This window comes from Petaurus breviceps, unplaced genomic scaffold (assembly GCF_028583685.1).
Source record: "Petaurus breviceps papuanus isolate PSGF00001 unplaced genomic scaffold, PetGlider_PUasm1.0 189, whole genome shotgun sequence".
Taxonomy (NCBI): domain Eukaryota; kingdom Metazoa; phylum Chordata; class Mammalia; order Diprotodontia; family Petauridae; genus Petaurus; species Petaurus breviceps.
The window spans coordinates 29,772,059-29,797,053 of record NW_027185809.1 but is presented as its reverse complement, the minus strand read 5'-3'; the positions used below and the strand labels follow the sequence as shown (position 1 = coordinate 29,797,053).

The 24,995-nt window shown below is 39.9% G+C and overlaps 1 protein-coding gene across 1 annotated transcript; it reads right to left on the bottom strand.

Annotated features, from left to right (window-relative positions):
- Window positions 1–692: 692 nt before the first annotated feature.
- LOC138163942 (acyl-coenzyme A thioesterase 1-like) lies at window positions 693–23,080 on the bottom strand. The gene is made up of 4 exons (XM_069091664.1): window positions 23,038–23,080; window positions 19,246–20,088; window positions 4,476–4,678; window positions 693–4,292 (listed from the first exon to the last, which is right to left on the bottom strand). The coding sequence occupies exons 1-4, from the start codon at window positions 23,078–23,080 to the stop codon at window positions 3,717–3,719; spliced, it is 1,665 nt and encodes a 554-aa protein (XP_068947765.1). The 3' UTR covers window positions 693–3,716.
- Between the last annotated feature and the right edge of the window lie 1,915 nt (window positions 23,081–24,995).

Here is a 24,995-nt window from a genome sequence, read left to right as displayed (position 1 = left end):
TATTCTACCTATTTTACAGCTGGGGAAAAAGAGGCAGGCAGAAGTTAGGTGACTTGTCCAGGGTCACACAGGTAGTAAGTGTCTAAGGCTAGATTTAACACGTCTTCCTGACTCCAGGCCAAGGGCTCTGTTGCTAGCTACTTCACTGTGTCACTTTGAAAAAAGCCTTTTGAAAGCAGGAAGGCCAATTATGAGGCTATTTCAATAGCCTAGGTGAGAAGTGATGGTGCAATGTGAGTGGAATGAAAGGGAACAGATGAGAGTGAGATTTTGTGGAGCCAGAAGGAACACGACTTAGTTAAAGACCGGATGTCTGGAATAAAGAGTTGAAAGTGACACTAGGGTTGTGAATCCAAGTGACTGGAAGGATAATGGAGTGGGGGTAGGGGGTAGGATGTGTTCTGCTTTTGACTTGAGTTTGAAATACAACTGGGATGCCCAGGTGAGGCCCACTGGGGCTTGGCACACAGATAAAGGCTGTATATAGATTTGGAAGTCATCTGCATAGAGATGGTAACTGAGTCATGGTAATGGATGAGATCACTAAGAGTGAAAAGGGCCTAGGATGACACCCTTGAGTAGGGGGCAGGACACAGATGATGCCTCTGAAAATGAACTAAGAAGAAGGGGTGAAACACCAAGTAGGAAGACGTAGTGTGTAGCAATAAGAGTAGCCAGCATTTATACAGGAGTTTGTTTGCAAAGTGCTTTATAGGTTTGACTCATATGAATCTTACAACAACCTTGTGACAGAGGTGCTATTATCATCCCCATTTCACACATGAAGAAACTGAGGCACAGTGAGATAAAGTGATTTGCCCAGAGTCGAAGAGCCAGGGAGGGTCAGAGGCAAGCTTCTAAGAGTCCGTTCTTCCTGACTCGATTCCTACACCCTCATCACTGCACCACCAGGATGCCTATTCTAGGATGATTTTCCTTACATGTTCAACTGAATGAAACCTTCTTTCCTAGAGTTTACAGCCCCTTGAAAGTCAAACAGAACTAGCCTACTGCTTTCACACAACAATTCTTTGATTACTTGAAGATGGCTATTATGATACTCATGAATCTTTTCTTTTTCGGGCTAAATATTCCCAGTTCCATCACAGTGTTTTTACTGCAAGATTTCTTTTAACTGCATGGTATAATGGAGAATTCACTGGATTTGGATTCAGGAAGCTTAAGTCAGAAACCCATCTACAAGCACTTTAGTTTCTTAATCTGCAAAATGGAGATAATACTTGTAACTACCTACTCTTTAGAATTGTGAAGAAAGTAGTTAGGTTAGATAATTCTCTAAGATTGTTCATTATTTAACTTTCTATAATTCTAGATAGTCATTCAATCAAAAATAAATGTTATCTTCAGGCTCATTTTTCTGTTATCCTTGACACTTAGCACCACAAAGACTTGTGGCTGAAAGTAATAAATTGTGACTAACCAAAAGGAAACTGTATAAACTCTGCTTATGTTCTTCAGAAATTTGTCTTTGAAAATTAATTTAATAATATTCTGTACACACATTTTATAGCAACATTTCTGATTTCAAAATTTAAGAATATTTATTTTAAAAAGCTATGTTTGTGTTCTTTAAAACCTTAATATAAATAAACAAATAATTCACAGCACGAAGCTGGGTATCCATGTGTATAATTTTTAAAAATATCCTAACAAATGAGACTTAAAGTTAAATAGCTCTATTTCTATCTAAATAAACAAACTTAAAAAAAAGAGGAAAATCAGTAAATAAGAGGGTGCCGAAGATTTACATGCTGACAGTCCAAATCATTTAGAAGGATTCCATAAATTCAGGGGGAAAAAATCCATCTATAGGAGAAACTTTGAAAAGGATGCACAAAGTAGTATCCTATGACTGAAAATGGACACAACCAGTGAGAAAATGGTGAACATAAATTAATACAAGAGTACTCTTGCTTTTTATAATAAGTGCATAGTTTGGATAAGAGGGGAGAGAGAGGTAATTATCAGGTCTAATGGCCTGATTAAGGACAAAATACTGATTTGACATGCTTTATTTAAAATGCACATCAAAGCACAACTGAAAAATCTGGCTGTGTGTAATGCCCCTTTCAGTATACTTAAAACAGTCAAATTCATTGAAATTAAATTAGAATGAACAGTACATCAAACTTCAAATGACAACCTCAGGTCATGGCTCTTAGTTTTTTAAAGGCACATTTTCCTTTACTATTGTTTTAGAAAAGAGATTTCAAAAAAGCCGACTTGCCAATTTTCTATTTCTTACATGAATAGTCCCAAGAAAGGACAGCACATACTCAATCTGCTGAGGTTTCTTTTTCTACTATCAGACATTTCAAAGTATGACTTTACTTTAGAAACAGGTAATGTTATAAAAAGTATTATACTCACCCTGGGGTTCTAGGGGTGGTTCTGAACCCATAGGGCTACTGGCCAAACAATATATAAAAACTCAGTCACAAATCCTCCCTTCCCCCCCTCCCCACAATGAAATATGTGTGTACATCAGGAAGTTTGCCTAAATGAAAACAAAAGCAAAAACTTTTAATATCCTCCAACTAAAGTACATGCTCTCAAAAATTCATAGGCTCAAACCCCACTAGATGGCGATTTAAAAAGTAGAGAATTGTGGGCGGCCAGGTAGCACAGCGAGTAAGAGCACTGGCTTCAGTGTCAGGATGACCTGGGGTCAAATCTGGGCTCTGACACTTAGCACCTACCCAGAAACAGCTGGCCGTGTAACCTTGAGCAAGTTACTTAACCCCAATTTCTTTAAAAAAAAAAAAGTTAGAGAATCCCTCCTTCACCAATAAATTTTACTCTAGATTTCTGGGATGGAGGAGTAAGGATTCTGACCTCCCCTTAGAAAAGTCCATTTCTGCACTAAAATTGTTTATTCCGGAAGGACAATATGAATTCAATAAACTTTTGAAACTTCAAATATGTATAAAGACAGAAATAGGAGGAAAAGGGTGCTACAAACACTGAGACCCATCCTTGGCATTTGGCTGCTATTTCCTGGAGAAAACATTCAGATTTTCTAAGAATTTTTTCATAGTGAAATCTTTGCTGACCCTTAATAAAAGGTGACTTCCACAAAACCCAAGGTCAGTGCAGTTGATCTTACAGCTTCATGTTGACCTTTACATCCCCAAATAAAGTTCCTTATCAAAATCTGAATGGCATGTATTCAATAATAAGACCATATTCAAGTGTATATCCTGGTCAAAAAAATTGTACAAATATTTCTGTGGCAGATAAGAGTATTTTGCTATGAGTAAAAAAGGGCATAGAAAAATAGAAGGCAGATAAGTCACCAGTATACAAATTGATTTTTAACATCAAAAGGGGCTACAATGAAAATTATTTTTGCTCTTTCATTTAATAATTCTCTCTCCCTTTATAGCTGAAGCCTCTACCTTCTCCTGGATAAGCCAAACTAAAACCTTATGCAACAGATAGCTTAAGAATGACAGGTTCTGGTAAACACAAAACTGAAATACTTTTGACCCTCTGAATCAGTTTCCTTGAACTGCTACAAAAAAAGTAATATTTCCTTAGTAATTTTACATCCCCTCAAAACATGTATACGGATATGAAATCTCAATTTTCATTTTACAAAATCTATACAGATTCAGACCTTTAGCTTCCTTTGAAATCAGTCTGTTGCATTGTCTGGGGATTCACTTTGATTCAACTTTATGGTTTTATAGCCTTCATCCTAGATGCATCTTCAGAAACTCTAAGATCTTCTTCCAAGATTCCTCCTGAGCAATGGCATGGGCTCTGCACTGACCCCCACCCAGAACAGGGACCCCCAGCCACCGGTCCAAGGCAACTGGGAAAAACGGGCTATTGGGTGGATCAATTCGATGACCTGCGTTAGGGTAACTCAGAAGAGTGTAATTTTTTTTCCCGTGCGCCTCTAAGCGCCTGATTGCCAAGTCAGCGTACAAAGAGCTATTCCATTGTTTGTCATCCTCTCCAACCACAAAGAGGAAGTGAGAGTTAGCTTTTTCTATGGGGATGAGGCTGTCTCCATAAGCAGGATCCGAGGGGTCTACAAGGGCTCCTTTAACGTCATACACTCCTGAGGAAGTGACAGTGATTTTATCCAGATCAAAGGGGAGCCCTGGAAGGATTACTTGGCCACACTGAAGAGCAGTGCCTGTGTTGGAGATGCAACCATTGATACTGACCACAGCAGCCACATCTGGAAGGAAAGTAGCCATTGAGAAGGCCAGTTCTGCTCCTTTGCCTGATCCAATTACTCCAATTTTGGGACCTTTAACCTTTAAAGAAAAAGACAGAGAAAGAAAGGCACAACAGAGTCACAAAATCTGCTACGGATTGATCTTTACTCACTTGTTAAGCTACTGATTTATTATTCACATGGCACATATTTTGCCAACCGCTTATGTTACCATTTTTTCCATTCTTCCGAGGAGTGTATTTCCTTCTGTCACACCACTTACCTTTGGGTGATTCTGCACAAATTTAGTTGCTTGAGCAAAGTAGTCAAGATTTAAATCTTTCATGATGGGAGGTAGATCTTCAAAGGCAAAATATGGCAAAGCTAGGGTGGCAAAGCCTCGACAAGCAAGAAGGCTAGCCCGAAATTCATGTAGTCCCCCTTCATCACCAAACATGTCAATCACACCAGGAAATGGACCATCCCCTACAAAAGCAAGGATAGGATGTAAAATGACAAGTGTTGTTCCTGATGTCATATAGAACAGTCTGGATCATTAAAAGGGCAATCTTTACTAAATATGATACTCAGATGCACCTTCAGGCTCTATTTGTTTGCTCTTAACCTACATGTTATTTTTTCTTCCATAAAAGTGCAGGTATTCAAATATGTGAATAAAAGCAGAAGGAGCACATAAGAGAAAATGAAACAAAAAGCCCCAAGAAATTATAAATTATTGTATTTGTCTATAACTTCAATTATTTACCCATCCAAAAAGATGTCTGTGTTTACTATATCATAGCAATACCCACTTCATCTTATTTTTCTTGTCCTTTTCTGCTCTTTGCTTTAAGAATTTGTTGCAGGGGCAGCCAGGTAGCCACCAGGGCCAGCGAGTAAGAGCACCGGCTCTAGTGTTGGGATGACCTGGGGATCAAATCCTGACACTTAGCACCACACCCAGAAATAACTGGCCATGTAACCTTGAGCAAGTTACTTAACCCCGATTGCTCAAAAAAAAAAAAAGCATTTGTTGCTGTTTTGTCTCTTAAGCATGTTCAGTCTATTCTTTTGGTTCATTCCTCTTTGGGCTGAATTTACTTTCTTAGACCTTTTCTATGAAACCTCTTTCTCCATGGCGGAAGCTCACTCCATCCCTGGATTTCATTTATGTAAGTATTCTCCATCCCTGTGGCTTCCCCCTCTGACTGGCTTGTGAGGAACCAGAACCTTCATTCTGAGAAAGATGCCCTGGCAAGCCATGTCTTCATTCCTCTCCAGGTTAACCTAGTCTTTCTAGACTTTCTCTACTATGCCCCTGCACTGGTGCCTTCCTTCATCTCTGTCATCTTGTCTTCTACCAACCCCCACCTTTTCAGCTTGCAGCCTTCCCCTATTAGAATGTAAGCTCCCCAAGGGCAGGCCCTATTTTTCTTTCATCTTGTATTTATATTCCCAACTATTAGCACCATATGTGGTACAGAGCAAGCCTGTAATAAATGTTTGCTGACTTGACTTGATTCTGCTTTCTTCACCTAATTTTAAATAAGCATTTATAGAGGCCCTATTTAAAAAAAAAAATCTTCATATTCATAATCTTTTGGGTGGGGGTAGGGAGATGGGGTTAGATTTCTAATTTCATTAGTGTATAACAGAGGTGTCAAACACACAGTCCACAGGCCACATGTGGCTCACAATACTCCCAACTGCAACCTAAATCAGGTTAAAATGTAGTTTCTATCTGATTTTAAACACGTGTGGTTTTCTAGGTCAATATGTGAACCACCGCGATCCTCATGGACAACTTAGTTTTTTCCAGTTCTATTTGAGTTTGACACCTTTGGTATACAATGGGAAATCCCAATAAGGAAACCCCTTCGATACAAATCTGTTTTTTCCAGCCTTAGAGAGCTGTCCTGAGGAACACTGACAGGTTAAATGATTTGTCTTGGGTCACAGAGCCAGCACATATCAGAAGCAGGCCTTGAAGTCAAGTCTCCCTGACTCTGGGGTTAGTTCTCTTGCTAGTATACCACACTGTCTCTTGTAATTTCTTATGCTGCAATAATATTCTATTATATTCACATACCAGACATAATTTGTTCAACGTGGTCTAATTCCATAAAATGTTTCTTAACTAATAGCCCATCCTGTATTGATGAACACTTATATTTCCAATTTTTTGACATCACAAATAGTGCTGTCAATAACACTTTTGTAAACTGATCTCTCCCCTGTCAGTAACATCCTTGGGGTATATCCCCCGCAGCAGAACCATCAGATCAAAGGATCTGCACACTCATAACTATTTATGTATCATTCCGTACTGCTTCCCTAATTTCAAAAGTGGCCCAATTCACAACCCCACCAGTAGGATAATATCACTCCTGTTTTACCACAGCCCTACCAATTGTCATATTTTATCTTTGTCAATATGGGACTCAGGTGGCTCAGAGCTGCTTTAATTTGCATTTCTCTGATTAGGAATTTTGAATATTTTTCCATGTGACAGCTGATAACTTGCAATTCTTTTGAGAATTGTATTTGTTCCTTTGACAACTTACCAATTATAAAATAGCTCACACTGATAAAAGTGTCAATTCTTCATACATTTTGGATATCATATTTGTTTTAAATCATTTGATGCAATAATTTCCCCTGGTTTGTCTCATCCTCTCTTCTTCCTTGGTTTATTTTATACAAGGGCTTTTCATTTCTATGCAATCAAATGCAAGTATTTCCTCTCTCATAGTTTTCTGAATCCATTTAAGAATTTATTCCTTTTCCAGCATTGTGAAAGTTTTAATCATTTCTAGTCCCCTAGTTTTTTATGATGTTTACAACTATATATTCTTAGTCTATTTGTGTGTGTGTTGTTGATTTGGTTTGCTCTTTTTCAACAAATTGCCATCTAAATATCTGCTAAAAATTTTCATTAAATAGTGAATATTTCTTCCAGTGGTTTATGATTCAAGTTTATTGAATACTTCACCATCTAAATCTAGCTCTGGCTCATTACTATCTAACCTATTCGTTGATCTGTTATTCCATTTTTTAAAAATCTAGTACCAGACAGTTTAGATAATGACCAATTTGTAGTATAATTTGAAATCTAAGGTACAAGGTTCCCCTTCTCCCTTTTTCTTTTAATTGATTTCCTCTGATACTCTGGACCTTTTGCTCTTCCATATGAATTATTATTTTGTTAATTCTATATCCAGTGGGTATTTTAATAGAAAAAACAATATGCCTATAAATTAATTTGGAAAAGCAGCAAAATATGTACAGTATCTCAGTCTAAACATAAACAATAAATCTCTTCAATTTTAATTATTCTATTTCTATAAGATTGGTTTGTGGTTGACTTTATGTAAGTTCCATATGTTTTAAATTCGATTCAAATCAACAAGCATGTATTAATTGACCACTATGTACAAAACCCTGTGCCAGCTGCCAGGGTACAAAGACAAAAATGAAAACCAGGCCCTACTTTCAAAGCTTATATTCTATTAGGTAAGAATTCCCAGATATTCAACATATTTTGTAATTATTTTAAATGGCATTTCTCTATTGCTTTTTTCCTTTTAGTTTTTTATTGGCAGTATTTATTTGACTATTTTACTATAGGTATCTGAGCTAGATTTTTTTATTGTATTAGGTTTTCTTAATAATCAATCATATTGGCATGGTGATTCAAGAATTGACCTTGGAGTCAAGAAGACCTAGGTTCAAGTCCTGCCTTCAACATATAATGGCCCTGGCTCAGTCACTATGCCTCTCTGTTGCAGGCGGTTGTCTAAGACTGTTATGTTGCAGAGAATATGCCCACCTGTATTAATAGACGTTTCCCTATTTGGGAGTTCCACAGGTCTCATCCCTGTCCCTGTTGTCCATGGGAGAATTTTCAAAGGTTTCTCCACTGCATGTAATTCCGGCCCCTGGGTTCAAGTAAAGGTTTCTACTGTAATGAAAACTTCCATTCCTAGTCATTTTAGTGTTTTTAATATAAAGGGTTTTACCAAAAGTTCTTTCTGTATCTACTGATAAGATAGAATTTCAAATATTTTGCTAATACAAGTTCTCATGCTATTTCCTGACATTAAGTTATATTTACATTCCTGGCATAAGTCCCGCTTGATCACCTGAACAATTTTTAAAATACACTATTGTGTTATGTTTGCTGTGATATTTTTGCATTCAGTATTCATTAATAATATTGGTCTATAGTTCCTTTATATGCTTTAGATGGTTTGAAGATCAGAATTGTATTTAAATCATAAGAAGAATTTGGTAGAATGCCACCTTTTCCATTTTTGAAAACCATTTCTATAGTATCAAAAGTATTTGTTCTTTGATAGAATGCACTTGGGAATCATCTCTGTGTGTGTGTGTATGTATGTGTGTGCATTGTAATTCATTAATGGTTTTCTTTATTACATTTCACTGGATTGATCAATTTGGGTATTTTATATTTTTCTGAATATAATCCATTTCTTTTACATTCTCAGTTTTTCTAGCATATGATTACATGTTTTGTTTTGTTTTTTTACTATCTTCACTATTCAAGTAAGTATTTTTTGTCCTCATTTTTTAATTTCAGTGATTTGATTTCCTCCTCTCTTATTTGGTTAATTTAGTTAATGGTTTGTTAATTTTATTAGACTTTAAAAAATTCATTTCTTTAGTATATTTATTTCTCCTTTTGTCTCAGTAATATCTTTTGTTTATTTTATTTGCATTAATTTGCTGATTTTCTCATTTTTTTAATTGAAAACTCATTGCAGCCTTCTCTTTTGTTAACATAAGAATAAAAATTTTTACCTCTAAGAATTACCTTTGCTGCAACCCATCAATTTTGGTATGTCGCATCCTTACCTTATGAAAAAGGATGATGGATTATTATGAGCAGGATTGCCTCATAAAGGAGAGAAGCAGTGGAAGATAAAACCATTCTAAAGAAAACTTGGCAAGATAACCAAAGGAGTAAAGTCATCCCAAGGGTATTTAAAGAGAAAATAAGAAAAAGGACTACAAACAGAAGAAATATGGTAAAGATTTGCAAAAATTATTACAACAAATTCAGGTCTGGACCTTAAAATTATAGTCCTTAACATGTTTATTTGTAGAGGAAGCAGAAATTGCACAAAAGAGAACATGGAAAAAAATCCAAATTAACTGAAAAAGAGAGAGCAGATCCATGTTGTAAATCAGTGGTGTCAAACTCAGAAATAAGGGCCATTAAACTGTATATAAGATGCATGCTGGACACACACTGACTTAAAAAATCACTTACTGGGGCAGATAGGTGGCAGAATAGAGCACCCGCCCTGGAGTCAGGAGGACCTAAGTTCAAATCTGGCCTCAGACACTTAACACAAAAACTAGCTGTGTGACCCTGGGCAAGTCACGTAACCCCAATTGCCCTCCCAAAAAAAAGACCCCCCAAAAAAATTTTTTTTTAAAGAAAATCACATATTAGTATTATCTGTGTTCTGTTGTATTTTTATTTGTTTTGTTAAATATTTCCCAATGATATTTTTATTTTGTTAGGTAGCACTTAGGAGTGTTGGAGGCCACAACGCTGCCTGTTTGACATGTGCTGTAGAAAATAGGATTGTGAGGGCAATGAGGTACAAATCTGGAAGATAACAGATGTGGTAAAAATCTAGGACCTTTCTGATATCAGAGATGCCCAAGAAAACACCGACAACTACCAAATGAATCTGAATTTAGGACATCTTGATGAGGGTATTAGCAGACATTCTGCAATTGCATCATTCTGTAAATGATATTCAACAATGGACCACATCATTATCGTGTAACAATTGCTTGAAAGATATAAAGAATTACTTGCTACACTCTCTTGGTTCTGCTCACTTTACTCAGCATCAGTTCATATAAGTCTTTCCAAGTTTTTCTGAAGTCCATCTGCTCATCATTTCTTATAGCACAATAATTCCATTATATTCATATACCACAACTTGTTCAGCCATTCTCCAATTGATGGGCATCCCCTCAATTTCCAAATTTTTGCCACCACAAAAAGAGTTGCTATATTTTTGTAAATGTGGGTCCTTTTCCCATTTTTATGTTCTTTTTGGGATACAGACCTAGAAGTGTTATTCCTGGGTCAAAGGGTACATACAGTTTTATAGTCCTTTGGGCATAGTTCCCAATTGCTCTCCAGAATGGTTGGATCAGTTCACAACTCCACCAACAATGCATTGGTGTTCCAATTTTCCCGCATCTTCTCCAACATTTATCATTTTCCTATTTTGTCATCAGATAGGAGTGAGGTGGTACCTCAGAGTTGTTTTGATTTGCATGTCTCTAAGTCAATAGTGATTTAGAGCATTTTTTTCATATGACTATAGATAGCTTTAATTTCTTCCTGAAAATCTTTGACCATTTATCAGTTGGGGAATGACTTGTATTCTTAGAAATTTAACTCAGTTCTCTATATATTTTAGAAATGAGGCCTTTATCAGAGCCACTGGTTATAAAAATTATTTCCCAGCTTTCTGATTCCCTTCTAATCTTTGCTGCATTGGCTCTGTGCAAAACCTTTTCAATTTAGTGTAATCGAAATTGTCTATTTTGCATGTCATAATGTTCTTTATCTCTTGTTTGGTCATAAATTCTCCCTTCTCCATAAATCTGACAAGTAAATAATTCCTTGCTCTCCTAGTTTGCTTATAGTATAAGCCTTTATATCTAAATCCTGTACCCAGCAAAGTGGGGGCGGAGTAGAAACAGGACCTCCTTGCGGCTCAGGCTCCCACCACCTCCAATTCATGTAAAAGGGAACTCTGAACAAACTTTGGAGCTACAGAACCAACAAAATGACACAGAGAAGATAACTTCCCACTGAGGACAGCCCAGCAGGCCAGCAGGAATCGGCCAGCACAGAGCTCTTGGGAGACTACCCCAGCCACAGGAGCCAGAGGTTTTAGCCCCAGGGCAGGCCTGACCAACCACCGGCTGGAGGGACTCCAGATCACCAGCAGCTATGGCGGCTTCCAGAATTATCAACACATAGATGCTAAGGAAAAAGTAAAAGGTCAGTGCAGTGTGGACTTTGGGATCCAGTAGTTGGGAATGCGTTGGCCTTTATCCCCTGGAGGGAGAAGCCGCTGAGGGCTGAAGCACAGCTGCTGCAACATGGAAGCTTCAGCTCCTGACCTGCAGAGTGCAGGGGGACCAAGCAAACAGTCTGAAGGGTAATCACTCTTGCTCTAATCTGCTTGGATCTGGATTGCTGTCTAGGGTGGAGGTCCTGGGGTGTGTGACCAGCTTGCCAGAGCATGTGGAGGCTTCAGAGAGGGCACTCAACTAATACCTTCGACAGCTAAGAAAACCCCAGTGTTTGGAACAAAGTTCCCCTGTCTGGTGACAGAGTCCTACTGTGACAAAAAGCCCCAAAGTCAAGTAATTGAGAAGCAAAATGAGCAGGCAAAGGAAGCAAACCAAGCAACGCAATCCAACATTAGACTCCTATTTTGGAGACAAATTGGATCAAAGCATGGAACTGGAGGAAGACAGTGAAGTCAGAACTCCTGCACCAAAAGCTTCCAAGAAAAATACGAGCTGGTTACAGGCCATAGAGGACCTTAAGAAGCAGATAACAGAAGTGGAGGAAAAATTGGGAAGAGAAATGAGAACGATGCAAGAAAATTATGAAATGAGAATCAACAACCTGACTGAAGAAAATAACACCTTAAAAAATAGACTAACTCAAATGGCAAAAGAGGCTCAAAAAGGCAATGAGGAGAAGAATACCTTAAAAAGCCAAATCTGCCTGATGGAAAAAGAATCTCAAAAGCTCATTGAGGAGAATCATTTCTTCAGGATTAGACTGGAGCAAATGGAAGCTAGTGACTTTATGAGAAATCAAGATGCTGTTAAACAGATCCAAACAAATGAAAGAATAAAAGGCAATGTGATATATCTCACTGGAAAAACCACTGACCTGGAAAATAGATCCAGGAGAGATAATTTAAAAATTACTGGACTACCTGAATGCCATGATCAAAGAAAGAACCTAGAAATCATCCTCCAAGAAATTCTCAAGGAAAACTGCCCTGATGTTTTTGAACCAGAGGGCAAAACAGAGGTTGAAAGAATCCACTGATCACCTCCTGAAAAAGATGCCAAAAAGAAAGCTCCTAGGAATATTATAGCCAGGTTCCAAAATTCCCAGATCAAGGAGAGAAAATTACGAGTAGCCAGGAGGAAACAATTTGAATATTGTGGAAACCCAATCAGGATAACCCAGGATCTGGCAGCTTCTACACTGAGGGATTGAAGGGCTTGGAACATGACATTCCGGAGGTCAAAGGAGCTGGGATTAAAACCAAGAATCACCTACCCAGCAAAACTGAGTATCATGTTTTAGGGAAAAATATGGTCATTCAGTGGAATGGACTTTCAAGCATTCTTGATGAAAAAACCAGAGTTAAATAGAAAATCTGACATTCAGATACAAGAAGCAAGAGAAGAATGAGAAGGTAAACAGGGAAAAGAAATCATAAGGAACTTATCAAAGTTGAACTATTAACATTCCTACATGGAAAAATGATCATTGTAACTGATAAAACTTTTCTCAGCATGAAAATAGTTGAAGGGAATAGAAATATATATACATATATATATATATAAATATATACATATATATGTCTATATAGGAGGGTATACGGGCATATGGATACATATGTGAATGTGTGTATATATGTTTACAGGTATACATAGATAGAGGGCATAGGATCAATTTAATAGGAAGGGATGGTACTTAAAAGGTGAAATTAAGAGGTGAGAAAGGAATATAATGAGAGGAGATGGGGAGAGACAGAATGGGGTAAACTATCTCATATAGAAGAGGCAAGGGAAAATGCAGGAGAAGAATAGGAAGGCAAAAGGGAATGGGTGAACCTTATTCTCATTGAATTTGGCTTGGGGAGGGAATGACATACACACTAAATAGGGTATTTCATCCTACAGGAGAGTAGGGGGGAAGGGATGAGAGGGGGAATGATGGAACGGAGGGCAGGTTGGGGGGAGGGAAGTTGGAAACACCCACTTTTGAAAAGGGTCGGGATCAAAGTAGAGAACAGAACAAGTGGGAGGTGGGATAGGAGGGGGCGAAATATAGTCAGTCTTTTACAACATATCTACTATGGGAATGTTTTGCATTAACTACACATGTACAACCTATACTGAATCGCTTATTTTCCCAGTAAGGGTGGGTAACAAGGGAGGAAGGGAATGAATATGGAATTCAAAATTTTAAAATCAAATGTTTAAAAAAATTATATATATACTCTTATTCATACTATTTTACATGTAATTGGGAAATAAGTTATACAGGCACTGGGGCATAGAGATCCACCATGCCCTACTGGAAAAGTCGAAGGGGGTATGGGAGAAGATATGGGAGAGAGCAGATTGGAGGAGGGGATATCCTGTGGGGCTGCTATTTTGGGGTGGTGGGTAGGGGAAAAACAGGGAGAAAATTTGTAACTCAAAATCTGGCGGAAATGAGTGATGTAAATCAGATGTTAATAAAGCATTTGAAAAAAAAAATCCTGTACCCACTTTGACTTTGGTAGACTTAGTTCTTCTCAGTAATGCAAGGATCTAAGACAAATCCAAAAGATTCATGATGGAAAATGCTATCCACATCCAGAAAAGAACTTTGGAGTCTCAATGCAGATAGAAGCATATTATTTGCTTTTTTGTTGTTTTTTTGTTTCTTCTTTCTCATGGTTCCTCCCATCGGTTCTACTTCTTTACAACATGACTTAAGGTGAAAATATGTTTAATATGAATGCATACGTAGAGTCTATATCAAACTGCATGCCATCTTGGGGAAGGGAGAAGAGGCAGGAGGAAAAAATTTAAATCTGAAAATCTTACAGAAGTGAATGTTGAGAACTAAAAAATACATTTTTAAAAATAATTACTTCCTATAGTTTTCCCTGCAACTTTACATTTCCCCCTTTCTTTGCTGGAGAATAGGTACCTCAACCAGGAGAGAAGTGTAGTGGCCACTCACAACCCTGAACAACACAGAAACTTTTTGACCTGCTCTATTTCCAACCTAGGGCAGTTCATCCCTCCTTCCTAGGGCTCACCACATTGGTACTGGCATACTATCCCAAGTACTTTTCCAGACACCTGACCATCTATCTTAGCCTATTACTATTCATAAATCTTGACCTCAAGCAATCTACTGACCTCAGTCTTCCCAGTAGCAGGAATTATGGGGTAAGCCACTACAGCCTTTCTTCTTACATACTACCCTTACATATTACTTACATACTACCCTTTCTTCTTACATACACTCCAAGTCACACCCACAATACTAGCTAGTTTCTAGACTGATTCAATTAATTTGCCAGATTCGAGTCCCCACCCCTCCTACCAAACACAAACACTTAAGGGTCTGCTCCAATCTCTCACCTATCCTAAGATCATCAACTGTACCATACTCTCCCTTTTTCACTCAATATTTATGATATCTACATCAAAGAATTCCTCTTCTTGATCATGGTTCTCTTTGCTTAAAATAAACAAAAACAGCAAAGTAAATGAATGTTTTTTGTTAACTTACTGATCTTTCTCACCATGCTCCATTCTTTTGTGATTTTAGTTGTCAGTCAAGATGATCTAGCTCCTAGCCTTTTGTTAACTAAGTTAAAGCCCTTGTTGCCTTGATGTTCTCCTTCGATTTTTGGTTATTACAAGTACAGCAGAATGTATATACTAAACTTTGAGTATAAGGCAAGCCCTTCTAGTTTATCTATCAAATACACTTTCACCCTTAACTTTTCTCACACCCACAACTGAACATTTAAACAATCAAGAACAATAAGAATACAACAATCTACAATACTGTCCCCAAAAACTTACACACATGACAATTTTCCATTTTAACTAATGTTGCTGCAAATTGTAGTAACCTTTCTGGGGTTTTGCATACCCTGAGTAACACCAGTGATATTTCATCCCTACTCAGATTTAGTAAAAAAAAAAAAAAAAAGGAATATTCTTTTAAAACTAAATCTCTCCTAGTTTAGTTGGATAGAAAATTTCATGAATTTAAGTATGGTTCACCTTGACTTTCAGTAAATTGTGTTCCAGTTTTTCCCACTGTTTTTCCCCCCATATCAGATAAATAATTCTGGAAGATAAAAATTGGATACAAATTACAAAGTACTTTATGGTAGGTAACATGATACTTCTCTTTAAGACATCTGGTGAACTCTATAAATTTGTCCCCCTGTCCTACTGATTTAAGGTAAAAATTTTTGACCAATTTCCTAATGATGATTAGATTCTTTCTTAAGGTCATTAGATCTTTATTTTCCCCAGTAACCCCATAATTTTCAGAATTCTCTGAGCTGTCTTCCAGAGCTATTATCTTTACTTGTAGTGTTTTCTACTTTCAAATTAAATTAATTGTTGCTTGATCTCATTTTCTATCATCTCTTCCTTAATGGCCTTCTAACCTGAGAATTTTTTCCCCAATGATTCCATTCCTTCATTCAAATTTTCTACCACTGTAACTTTTATAAGTTTTACTTATTCCATTTTACTGATGACAGATCCTCATTGGAGAGGCCAGATGTTACTTTACTGAAAACAGATTATTCTTCACTTCCTTTCAAGAACTTACTGTTCAGTCTATTCTGTCCCAGGTTAGGTTCAGCTTCATAAACTAGGTCATTGGAGAGGCTAATCTGTCACTTTCTTCTGAGGACTTCTCCTTAGATCTTTTAACCCATAGTATTTGTTAATCATATTGGAGTTTTTTCTTGATGTTTGCTCATTTCTTAGCCCTCTAAAAGGATATTCTCTTCCCAGGTCCTTTTACTCTACATTTTTTCCCTCCTTTCCCTTACTTACTGTATCTACAGGGGAGGGATAGAGAGGAGGAATGAAAAGATCATTTCTATGACCTTTCTCTTCACCTTCTTGCTAGAACAACACTAATCTTATATGTCTCTTTCCGATCTCATCAATCTCTATTTTGACTGGAAGGAATTCTGACTGAAATAAGTACTTTATTTGGAGCTATTCTGAGAGAAAGCATTTAAAAACAATTTTAAAATGTCTAGTTTTGCACAGGATGTGAAAGGCTGTGTAAACAATTATTTTTTAGATTATGTCACTTAATTGAAATTTACCTTCGTTTCCTCATCTACCAAATGGCATCTACCTCCCAAGGTTGTTATGAGGGTAAAATGAAATAACATTTACAGTACTTCATTATTTTTATTATAGAAACATATGATTAAAAGAAAAAAAGGCATACTCTCCCAAGTCGATGGACTCAACAACAACAGCAAAAAGATGGATTGCCAGAAAGTCTCTACACTTGTTCTATTTACAGGATCACAGATTTAGCGTTAAAATGGATGTCAGGGATCATCCATTCCAGTGATTCTTAAAGGGTATGCCTTAAGACTCCTCCCTACATCCTAACTCCTCCACATTCCCTGGCTCCTAAGAGCCAGGTGCAATTTGCTGCCTGTTCTTCCCAGCCGGGTGTCAAGAAAGCTACAATAGCAGCTCTATCCATTCAGATACAGAGCTGTCTTTTCTGATTAGAGGCCTGGAGAAGTAACAAAAAAAAAGTGATGGGGAAGAGAAGAGTTAATAATAGTAACAGCAGCTAGCATTTATGTAGCAAAAATTATCACAACAACTCTGGGAGGTAGGTGCTATTATGATGGCCACTTTACAGTTAAGGAAACTGAGGCAAACAGGGGTTAAGTGATTTGCCTAAAGTCATACTACTAGTGTGTCTGGGACTGAATTTAAATTCAGGTCTTCTTGACTGCAGGCCCAACATTCTACCCACTGAGACACCTAGATGAACCCTTCCTTGTTGCCAACTTAAACATTTAGCGTGTCACGATTTCTCACAGCAAAGAATGCTGTGCTATAAGCAGAAAAAGGGTTTGAGAATCAGATCTTGGTTCAATACTTTCATTTTACAAATGTGGGAAGAGGCCCAGAGAAGTACAGTGACCAGTAGGCAGTAAGGAACAAACTAGGACTTTAACTTGGGTTCTCAACGCTTTTTTAAAAAAGGAACTGAACTTTATGCCAAAGAAAAAGGTTTAATTATTTTCTAAACTGTTAAGTTTAATGTTATGTGACTGTCACATGCAGGAAAGGTAGTGGTGCCTGGAATGCATGCTGGACCTTGTTTTTGAATACCTGAGCCAGAATCCTGGCTTTGACACTCACTACCTCTGTGACCTGGAATAAATCACTTAATTGCAGTTTCTTCATCTGTAAAGTGAAGGAATTCAACTAGATGCCCTCTAAGATGCTTTTCAGCTCTACAGGCTTTTGACTAACTGGAGAGTTAATTTCTCTTGCTTCCAAATTCTTCCTTCTTTTTTATTATTTTTTATTTTTTCAAGCAATCAGGGTTAAGTAACTTGCTCAAGGTTACACCGCCAGTTATTTCTGGGTGTGGTGCTGAGTGTCTAAGCCCGGGATTCGATCTCCAGATCGTCCCAACTCTGGAGCCGGTGCTCTTACTCGCTGAGCCACCTGGCCGCCCCTAAGCAATTGGGGTTAAGTAACTTGCTCAAGGTTACATGGCCAGGTGTTTCTGGGTGGGTGCTAAGTGTCTGAGCCCGGGATTCGATCTCCAGGTCGTTCTGACACAGAAGCCGGTGCTCTTACTCGCTGTGCTACCTGGCCGCCCCCCAAATTCTTCTTTCTAGTACAAACCAGAAGACATATGTTTGGTCAATCCCTTTGCTGCTCTCCAGCCCCTTCATTATGCAGTCCTATGTAATTTAATAATTTAATGAGACCTAGAGACAAGCTCCCAATAGACCAAATCCTCCTCCCTGCTTTGATTTCAAATACGGGTAAACAGGGTAGGACAGCAGGCCAGCTTTTTGCATTCAGTTCCTATGTATAAGCATCCTCCATACTAAAATGCAAGCCTTTCTCCCCTCAGCCTCTTAGAATCCCTAAATTCCTTCAGGTTCAGTTCAGGTACACTGTCCCCTGGAAGCCTTTCCTGATTCTCCTAATTCTCGCTCTCTTCTCCTCCTTAAGTAACTGTGTAAATGGTGGTGTAGTAGACAGAGTACTGGACTTGGAACCAGTACTATCTGAGTTCAAATCTGACCTCAGCCACCTCCATTACTCAATGCCTAAAACAGGGACAAGAATAGCACCAATTTCCTAGGTAAGTGAAAGGAGAAAATACCTAGGAAACAGGTGCTATTTATCCTCATTTTGTGAGGATCACCTGGAACTCTTCTGTGACTCCTGACCTCCCTGGTTTCAAGTCCCAACTAAAATCCCACCTTTTACCTAAAGCAACCCCTCTTAATTCTAGTGCTTTCCCTCTGTTAATTATTTCCTATTTATCCTATATATAGATTGCTTATATATTTATGGGTATGTTCTCTCAGCCAATGGATTGTAAGCTCCTAGAAGGCAGGGACTGTCTTCTGCCTCTTTTTGTATTCCTAGCACTCTACACAGTGCCTGGCACTTAGCGAACACTTAATAAATGTTTACCGGCTGATTTATCTCTTTTATTTATTTCCTATTTTTTCCTGTATATAGCTTGCTTTGTCTCCCTTGTCTCCCCTATGTTAAGCTCCTTGAGGGCAAGGACTGTCTTTTGCCTCTTTCTACAGCTCTTAGCACAGTATCTGGTACACAGGAGGCGCTTAATAAATGGTAACTGATTTTCCTCTTTTAATTATTTCCTATTTATCCTATATGAAACCCGGCACATAGTGGGCACTTCATAAATATGGATTAACGTTTGTAATGTGCATTTTGGACATCTCAAAAGTGCTCTATAACTCTTTACTTCTCTGTAGAAGGTACAACCCCTCGATGTCCGGGTATCCCCAGCCCACTGCACCTTTAAAAACATGTTTACTGAATCGGATTGCATCTCGGAAAGCCCTGCTGTGCGATATCCTAAAAAATAAAATAAAATGCTGCTTAGTGTTGGAAGGGCTGAGGGGCCGGCAAGAAAGGGAAGCGACCAAGGTCTCACGCACCTGGGGGCAGGAAGAAGGAGCCTCTGACAGTGCCCTCGCGTACCCTGATGGCTCGGATCTCAGGGGTGGCATACCAGCGCTCCACCCGGGCCGAGGCCAGCACCTGGCCCAGCAGCAGCCCGGTCTGGTTGTGCTCCTGGTGGACGGTCACCTGCAGCTTGAGGGGCTTCTTGAGCACGCTGCGCTGCACCATCCGGACGTAGGGGTTCTCCATGCCGGCCGGGGCCAGGCTCCACATCAGCCCCATGGGCTCCACGCCCGTGTAGTCGCCGCCCTGGGAGGGGTCCCTGGTCAGGTCCAGCGCCCCAACTCTGTCAGCCTCATAATGGGCGCACGAATGGAAGAGGCGGCCGTAGTAGCTGACGGCCAGCGCCCGCACGGTCACGGGCTCGCCGGGGCTCAAGCCCTGCACCTGGATGTGCAGCGGCTCGTCAGCCAGGCCCACGGGGGGCGTCACGCTCAACGTCACTCCCTTCGGGGCGCCGCTGGGGGACGCGGAGAGGGTCCGGAGGGGCTGCCGGCCGAAGCGCAACAAGGCTCGGAAGGCGGCCCCGGCCGACGGCCACATACTGCTGCCGGCTGGCGACGAGAGCCTGGAGCTGTGAAGCGCCGGCACGCTCCAGACACGCCGCCGCCACGGAGGGCACCGGAGGAGGAAGGTCAGGGCCGGGCGCGGCGGGCGAGCTCCAGTGCCCCCGCACCTGGCGGGGCAGGGATAAGCTGGTGCAGCGCCGCCCACCCCCGCTCGCCGGCCCTCTGTGCGTCTGCGCGGGCGCCCCTGCCTCCGTCTGGGCCACGGCACGGCCTGCAGATCGGGCTGAGCCTGGGGCGGAGGAAGAGCCGCTGGGGGGGCAGAGAAAAAGGGACGCTTCTAGAGACGGAGAAGGGCCTTAAGAAAACCTCTCCTCCAACCCCTTTTCCTTCAAGCGTGCTAGAAACTTGAAGCACTGCCATGCTCAAGGCCGTAGAGGTCAGGAGCGGCAGGAGCCACTTGTGCGGGGCTTTCATTTTCATAAAAAGTGGTGAAAATTCAGAAAACCAACTGCAGGTTATCAACAGGATTTCAGGTATATTTAAAATTATAAGCTGAAATACCTCTAAATTTCTATATTCTCCTACCTAGTGGACATTAACTTTGGATTAGGACTTTTAAATCTAATTGAGTAACCCATATTGTCAAGGAGATATCCCCTTGAAATTGGCTTTGGCTAGATCTAGTATGAATGATACACAATCTATTTCAACAAATGGCTACATTCAGTATCTTCCCCACAAAAGCTCTCAGTTGAAACCCCACCACGCCCACTGCCACCCACCCCCACAGACCGTAAATGTCTCAGGTCAGATTTAAACTCAAGAAGATGAGTCTTCCTGACTTGTTGAACTCTATCCATAGTAGGAGCTTAATACACGATAAACAGATTGATTGTTATTTCCCCTCTAGATTGTGAACTCGCTGAGGTTAGGGACTATCTTTTGCCTCTTTGTATCTTCAGCCACCCGGCACACAGTAGGTCCTTAATAAATGTTGATTGATTGTCTTTCCGTTAGATTGTAAACTCCTATCTTTTGCCTCTTTGTGTCCCCAGCAAATAGGTGCTTAATACAGGTAGATTGGTTATTGTCTCCTCTAATAGAGCTCCTTGAGGGCAGGGACTATCTATCTTTTGCTTTTTTTTTTTTTTTGTCTCCCCAACACTTAGGGCAGGGCCTGGTACCTAGTAAGAGCTTAATAAATGTTGACATTGATTGTTGGAGGGTAGGGATGAAACAAGCTAGAAGATTAGCAGGTTGCATAGATTGCCTCCCTCGAGGGATGTAGATATTCAGTTGTATGGCTGTAAAGCCAAGCACAAACAGGACTGCCGCTGTAAATAACTTTAAGGCTCTGATCACATAGTATAGTGAACTCTATTCAACAGCAAACTAAAGCAAAACATTCACAGAAACCAAAGTACAACATTCACAAAGACATAACATAACTTATTGACTGAAGTGGCCACATAGTCTTAAAACAAAAATCAATAAATCCTTAATCATCCTTAAGGGGGACAAAGTACAAAGGTCTCCCACCCCTGGGTCACATTGTCTTAATTTCTCAGCCAGCACTAAGTACCCAAGTGAAGATCCTTTCATCTTGACTCAAGACTGACTTCCAAACTCCATGGTTCTTCTTCTGTGCTCCCAGCTCTTGCTTGAATTCACCCAACTGTCACCTGGATTCACAGGTTCCTTCTCCAGCTCCTGCTCAAAGCTCAGTGTCCAGTCCACCTCAAGCCCGTCACAGTTTCTGTTTCTGGGAAGACAAAGCTTAACAGAGCCACAACAAATATCTATACACACCAAGCTTAGCAGAGTTACAATAATGTTCACACACATTGTCAGCGCTATCATCAATTCACTTTCTGCCTGTGTAATCAACATAGGCTAACAGGCTTCTCAGAAGCCAAACACAAATCATCAGTAAAGCCCTAGAACCTCTGAAAACATCAGTAAAACCCTCCTTCAGGACTTCTGTAAACAGACAGCAGGAAATCCTTTTTCAGGGCTTCTGTACCAGCAGTAAGGTCCCAGAGCTTCTGTAACAACAGCAACATCCTCTATCAGCAGACAGATCTGACAAAGTAACATCAACACAGACAGAACAGAAGGAGTGCCAGCACCACAGCCATCCTTCCTCCCACTTCTGCTCAGTCCAAGCTCTTACTGGAGCTTTAAAGCGTAAAAAAAAGGAGCTAAGTGCTATTTTGCTTGCCATTACCATGGCCTCCCCTCCACTCCCTTGGGAGTAAAAGGAATCTGTGATTTGAGAATGTAAAAATGCTTTTTGGATTCAAGTGGAGCCTTCAGTAAAGCTCAAGGCACCCATCAGGTGACACTGTTTCCCAATCCTTGTTATTTCAAACCCAGGAGGTCACATGAAGGTCGCTTCCTGACTCTCAAAAATCGGATTCTGTTAGACCTCCAAATGACATAATTAATTTCAACCCCAGCTCAAGAAATGCTGCCTGGGGTCAAGTCCCAAAGATTTTTCACTGGAAGTTATACTAAAACAAAGTACTTTTTATTGCTGACTCCAGTGTCTTGTGTTTAGAGAGCAATTGAGTGGAAGGTGAACCTAAGGTCATAGACATTCCTCAGAGAAACTACTAGTACAGCACCTTTAGGGCAACTCAGCCCTTTGTTCAGCAACCAACAGGTTTTAAAAATTTTTTTAATTAAAATTTACAATTTGTACAAATGTTTGCTCTTCCCTCAATGCTCAGTGCCCTGCCCGATAGATTGATAACAGGTGGTGGCTCCAAAAGGAAGTCACATAAAGGGTATTTTCTATTGTGGACATAGATACTGATTAAAAAGTACAAAAAGGCAGCATAAAAGGGAAATATGATTTTATCAAATGTAAAACTCATTTTGTTCAATGATATTTGTGTTTTCTTTCTCATTAATGACATTTTGGTTAAAAAAAGAGGGAAGAATAGAAGGAAACAAGCTGGTAAAAGTGAGGCCATGAAGTAGAACGATGGTCTTCAAACTTTTGATTGCTCACCCCTAACATATCCAAATATTGCTGTGGCTATTTGCCCTTCCTTTTCGGAGAGGACCAGTGACATCATGGGTAATGTCTTGACTCACTTGTGAATTGTATTTAAATGAGGCTGAGTTGCACAAAGTCATCAGCCTCACTCTCTCATCCAGAGTCAACGAAGCCCAGTGGCAGGAGAAAAGTCAGGAAGACTAGTAATGGCCTCAGGGATACAGTGGATGACCTTGTCTTCTTCAATGCCCTACCAAGCTCTAAGTGTTCCACATCGCCTACTCCAGCAGCCTTCATGGCAGTTGGAATAAATTGTTTTAGTCTGCCTGTCCCACTGGGGGAAGTCTTCACATACTTGGAGTAGACACCCCACTAACACACCAGTGGGTTTGAGGTCAACCTGATTTAACCCATCTGCTGAGATTGTTTACTGGGGGTGTGGCTGCTGTGCATGCTACAGCTTCTTGGAGTCACAGGGGAGAGTTGAGTGCCAGGTGCACACCACAGGTAGATGAGCAGCTCTGAAAAGGGCTGGGCAAGCCCTCCTTAGCACCAGAAGTACTAGACCTGAACATCCTGTACACCTACATATATACATATATAAATGCAGACACATATACATATATTTCCTTACTTGTTGTTTACATACACGTGTTACCAAACCAATATCCTTCACTTGTGGAGAACAACTGCTCATTCCTCTCCACCAGAATGGAAGTGCTCAAGAGTTTGTAGACTCCAGCCAAGAAGGTGTGAGGGCCTGAATGGGAGGGATGGCTTGTGAAAGTGAAATAAAGGGAATGGATGGGATAGATGTTGTAGAAGTAGAATCAGCAAGGCTTGGCAACTAATTGGATATGTGGAGTAAAGGAGAGTTAGGGGTCAAGGATAATACAGAGTTTTCAGAACTGGGTGACCAAAAGGAGGGAGAGGTTCCCTATTTTAGGGCAGTTTGTAAGAGGGGTGAGTTTTGAGGTAAAGTGAATGAGATCCAGGAGGCAGATCAGCAACACATGCATATCTGCTTAAGCAGCTTGTGCTACTTACTCTGTCCCATCAAAAGCCAACAGTGGGGCAGGGTTCTTCGTCACCAAGACTAAGGGGTCTATGCCTGGAAGAGAACAGGCAGTTTGCACAGCCAGAGAAGGCACAGTGGGGAAAGTGTAAGGTGAGGTAAGTGGAGTTTAAGATGAAGACAAACCTTCCTATCTTAAAGAGAAAGGAATTTTAGCCATTTCCCAGCCTTCTAATGGGTTATCTCTTGGCATTATGCTATGGCTCGATGACTGGGGGTGGGGAGAAGAGTTGCCTTGGAGACCACTGAAATAGGACTTAGGTAGAGATGGGAAGAAGGGAGGCAGAGAAAAGATAGCACAGATGAAAATGCAGTTACCATAAATAAAAAAATGAATGAATTAATAAGTAAATAAAGGGAATGTGGGGTCCAGGTCCAGGCTGGATATGTGACAGACTTCAACAGAATTACTAAGACACAGCAGCTTCAGAATTTTAATGATCCAAAAGAATGTACTCTTTGACATGAGTCAGTAGACCCATAAATCACTTTCAAATTCCTGAAAGCTCTTATCTAACTCTGCTCTTAACAAGAAAAGTATTCATTATCAAATGTGAGCATTATAGTAAACAGGTTGGTTTTTTTTTTCCTAATCCTGAAATAACTCCTTCATCGATTACAATTAAACCAATTAATAACTGGAAAATACTTTCTTTGTTCAGAGTCCTATGCTTGGTGCTGCATTTAAGAGACATATGGGCTTAAACTACCATAGGATGTCAAACTGATATTAAGGATTGGAAAGGTTTTCATTTACTTCCAATCACAGATTCTGAGCTGGAAAGGACTTTACTGGCCATCAAGTTGAATTCCTTCATTTTATTACTGAGGAAACTGCAACCCAGAAAAATTAAGTGACCCCTCCCAAAATCATAGAGGTACTTAGGGACAGCAAATTTAAGCCCTTCATTTTACTGATGAGGAAACTGAGGGCCAGATGGGTTCATTGGGATTCCCAGAGTCACAATTATAATAAATGGTAGACTTCCAGGTCTCTCAACCAGCAAGATGGAGGACCAGAACACTCTCAAAAGTTCTCCAAAAAGATACAGGACAAATTAGCTGTCTCCATGGGTCAAAATACCAAGAAACCTAATAGACTAACAGCCTTGTGAATTAACAGCAGAGAATACTCAT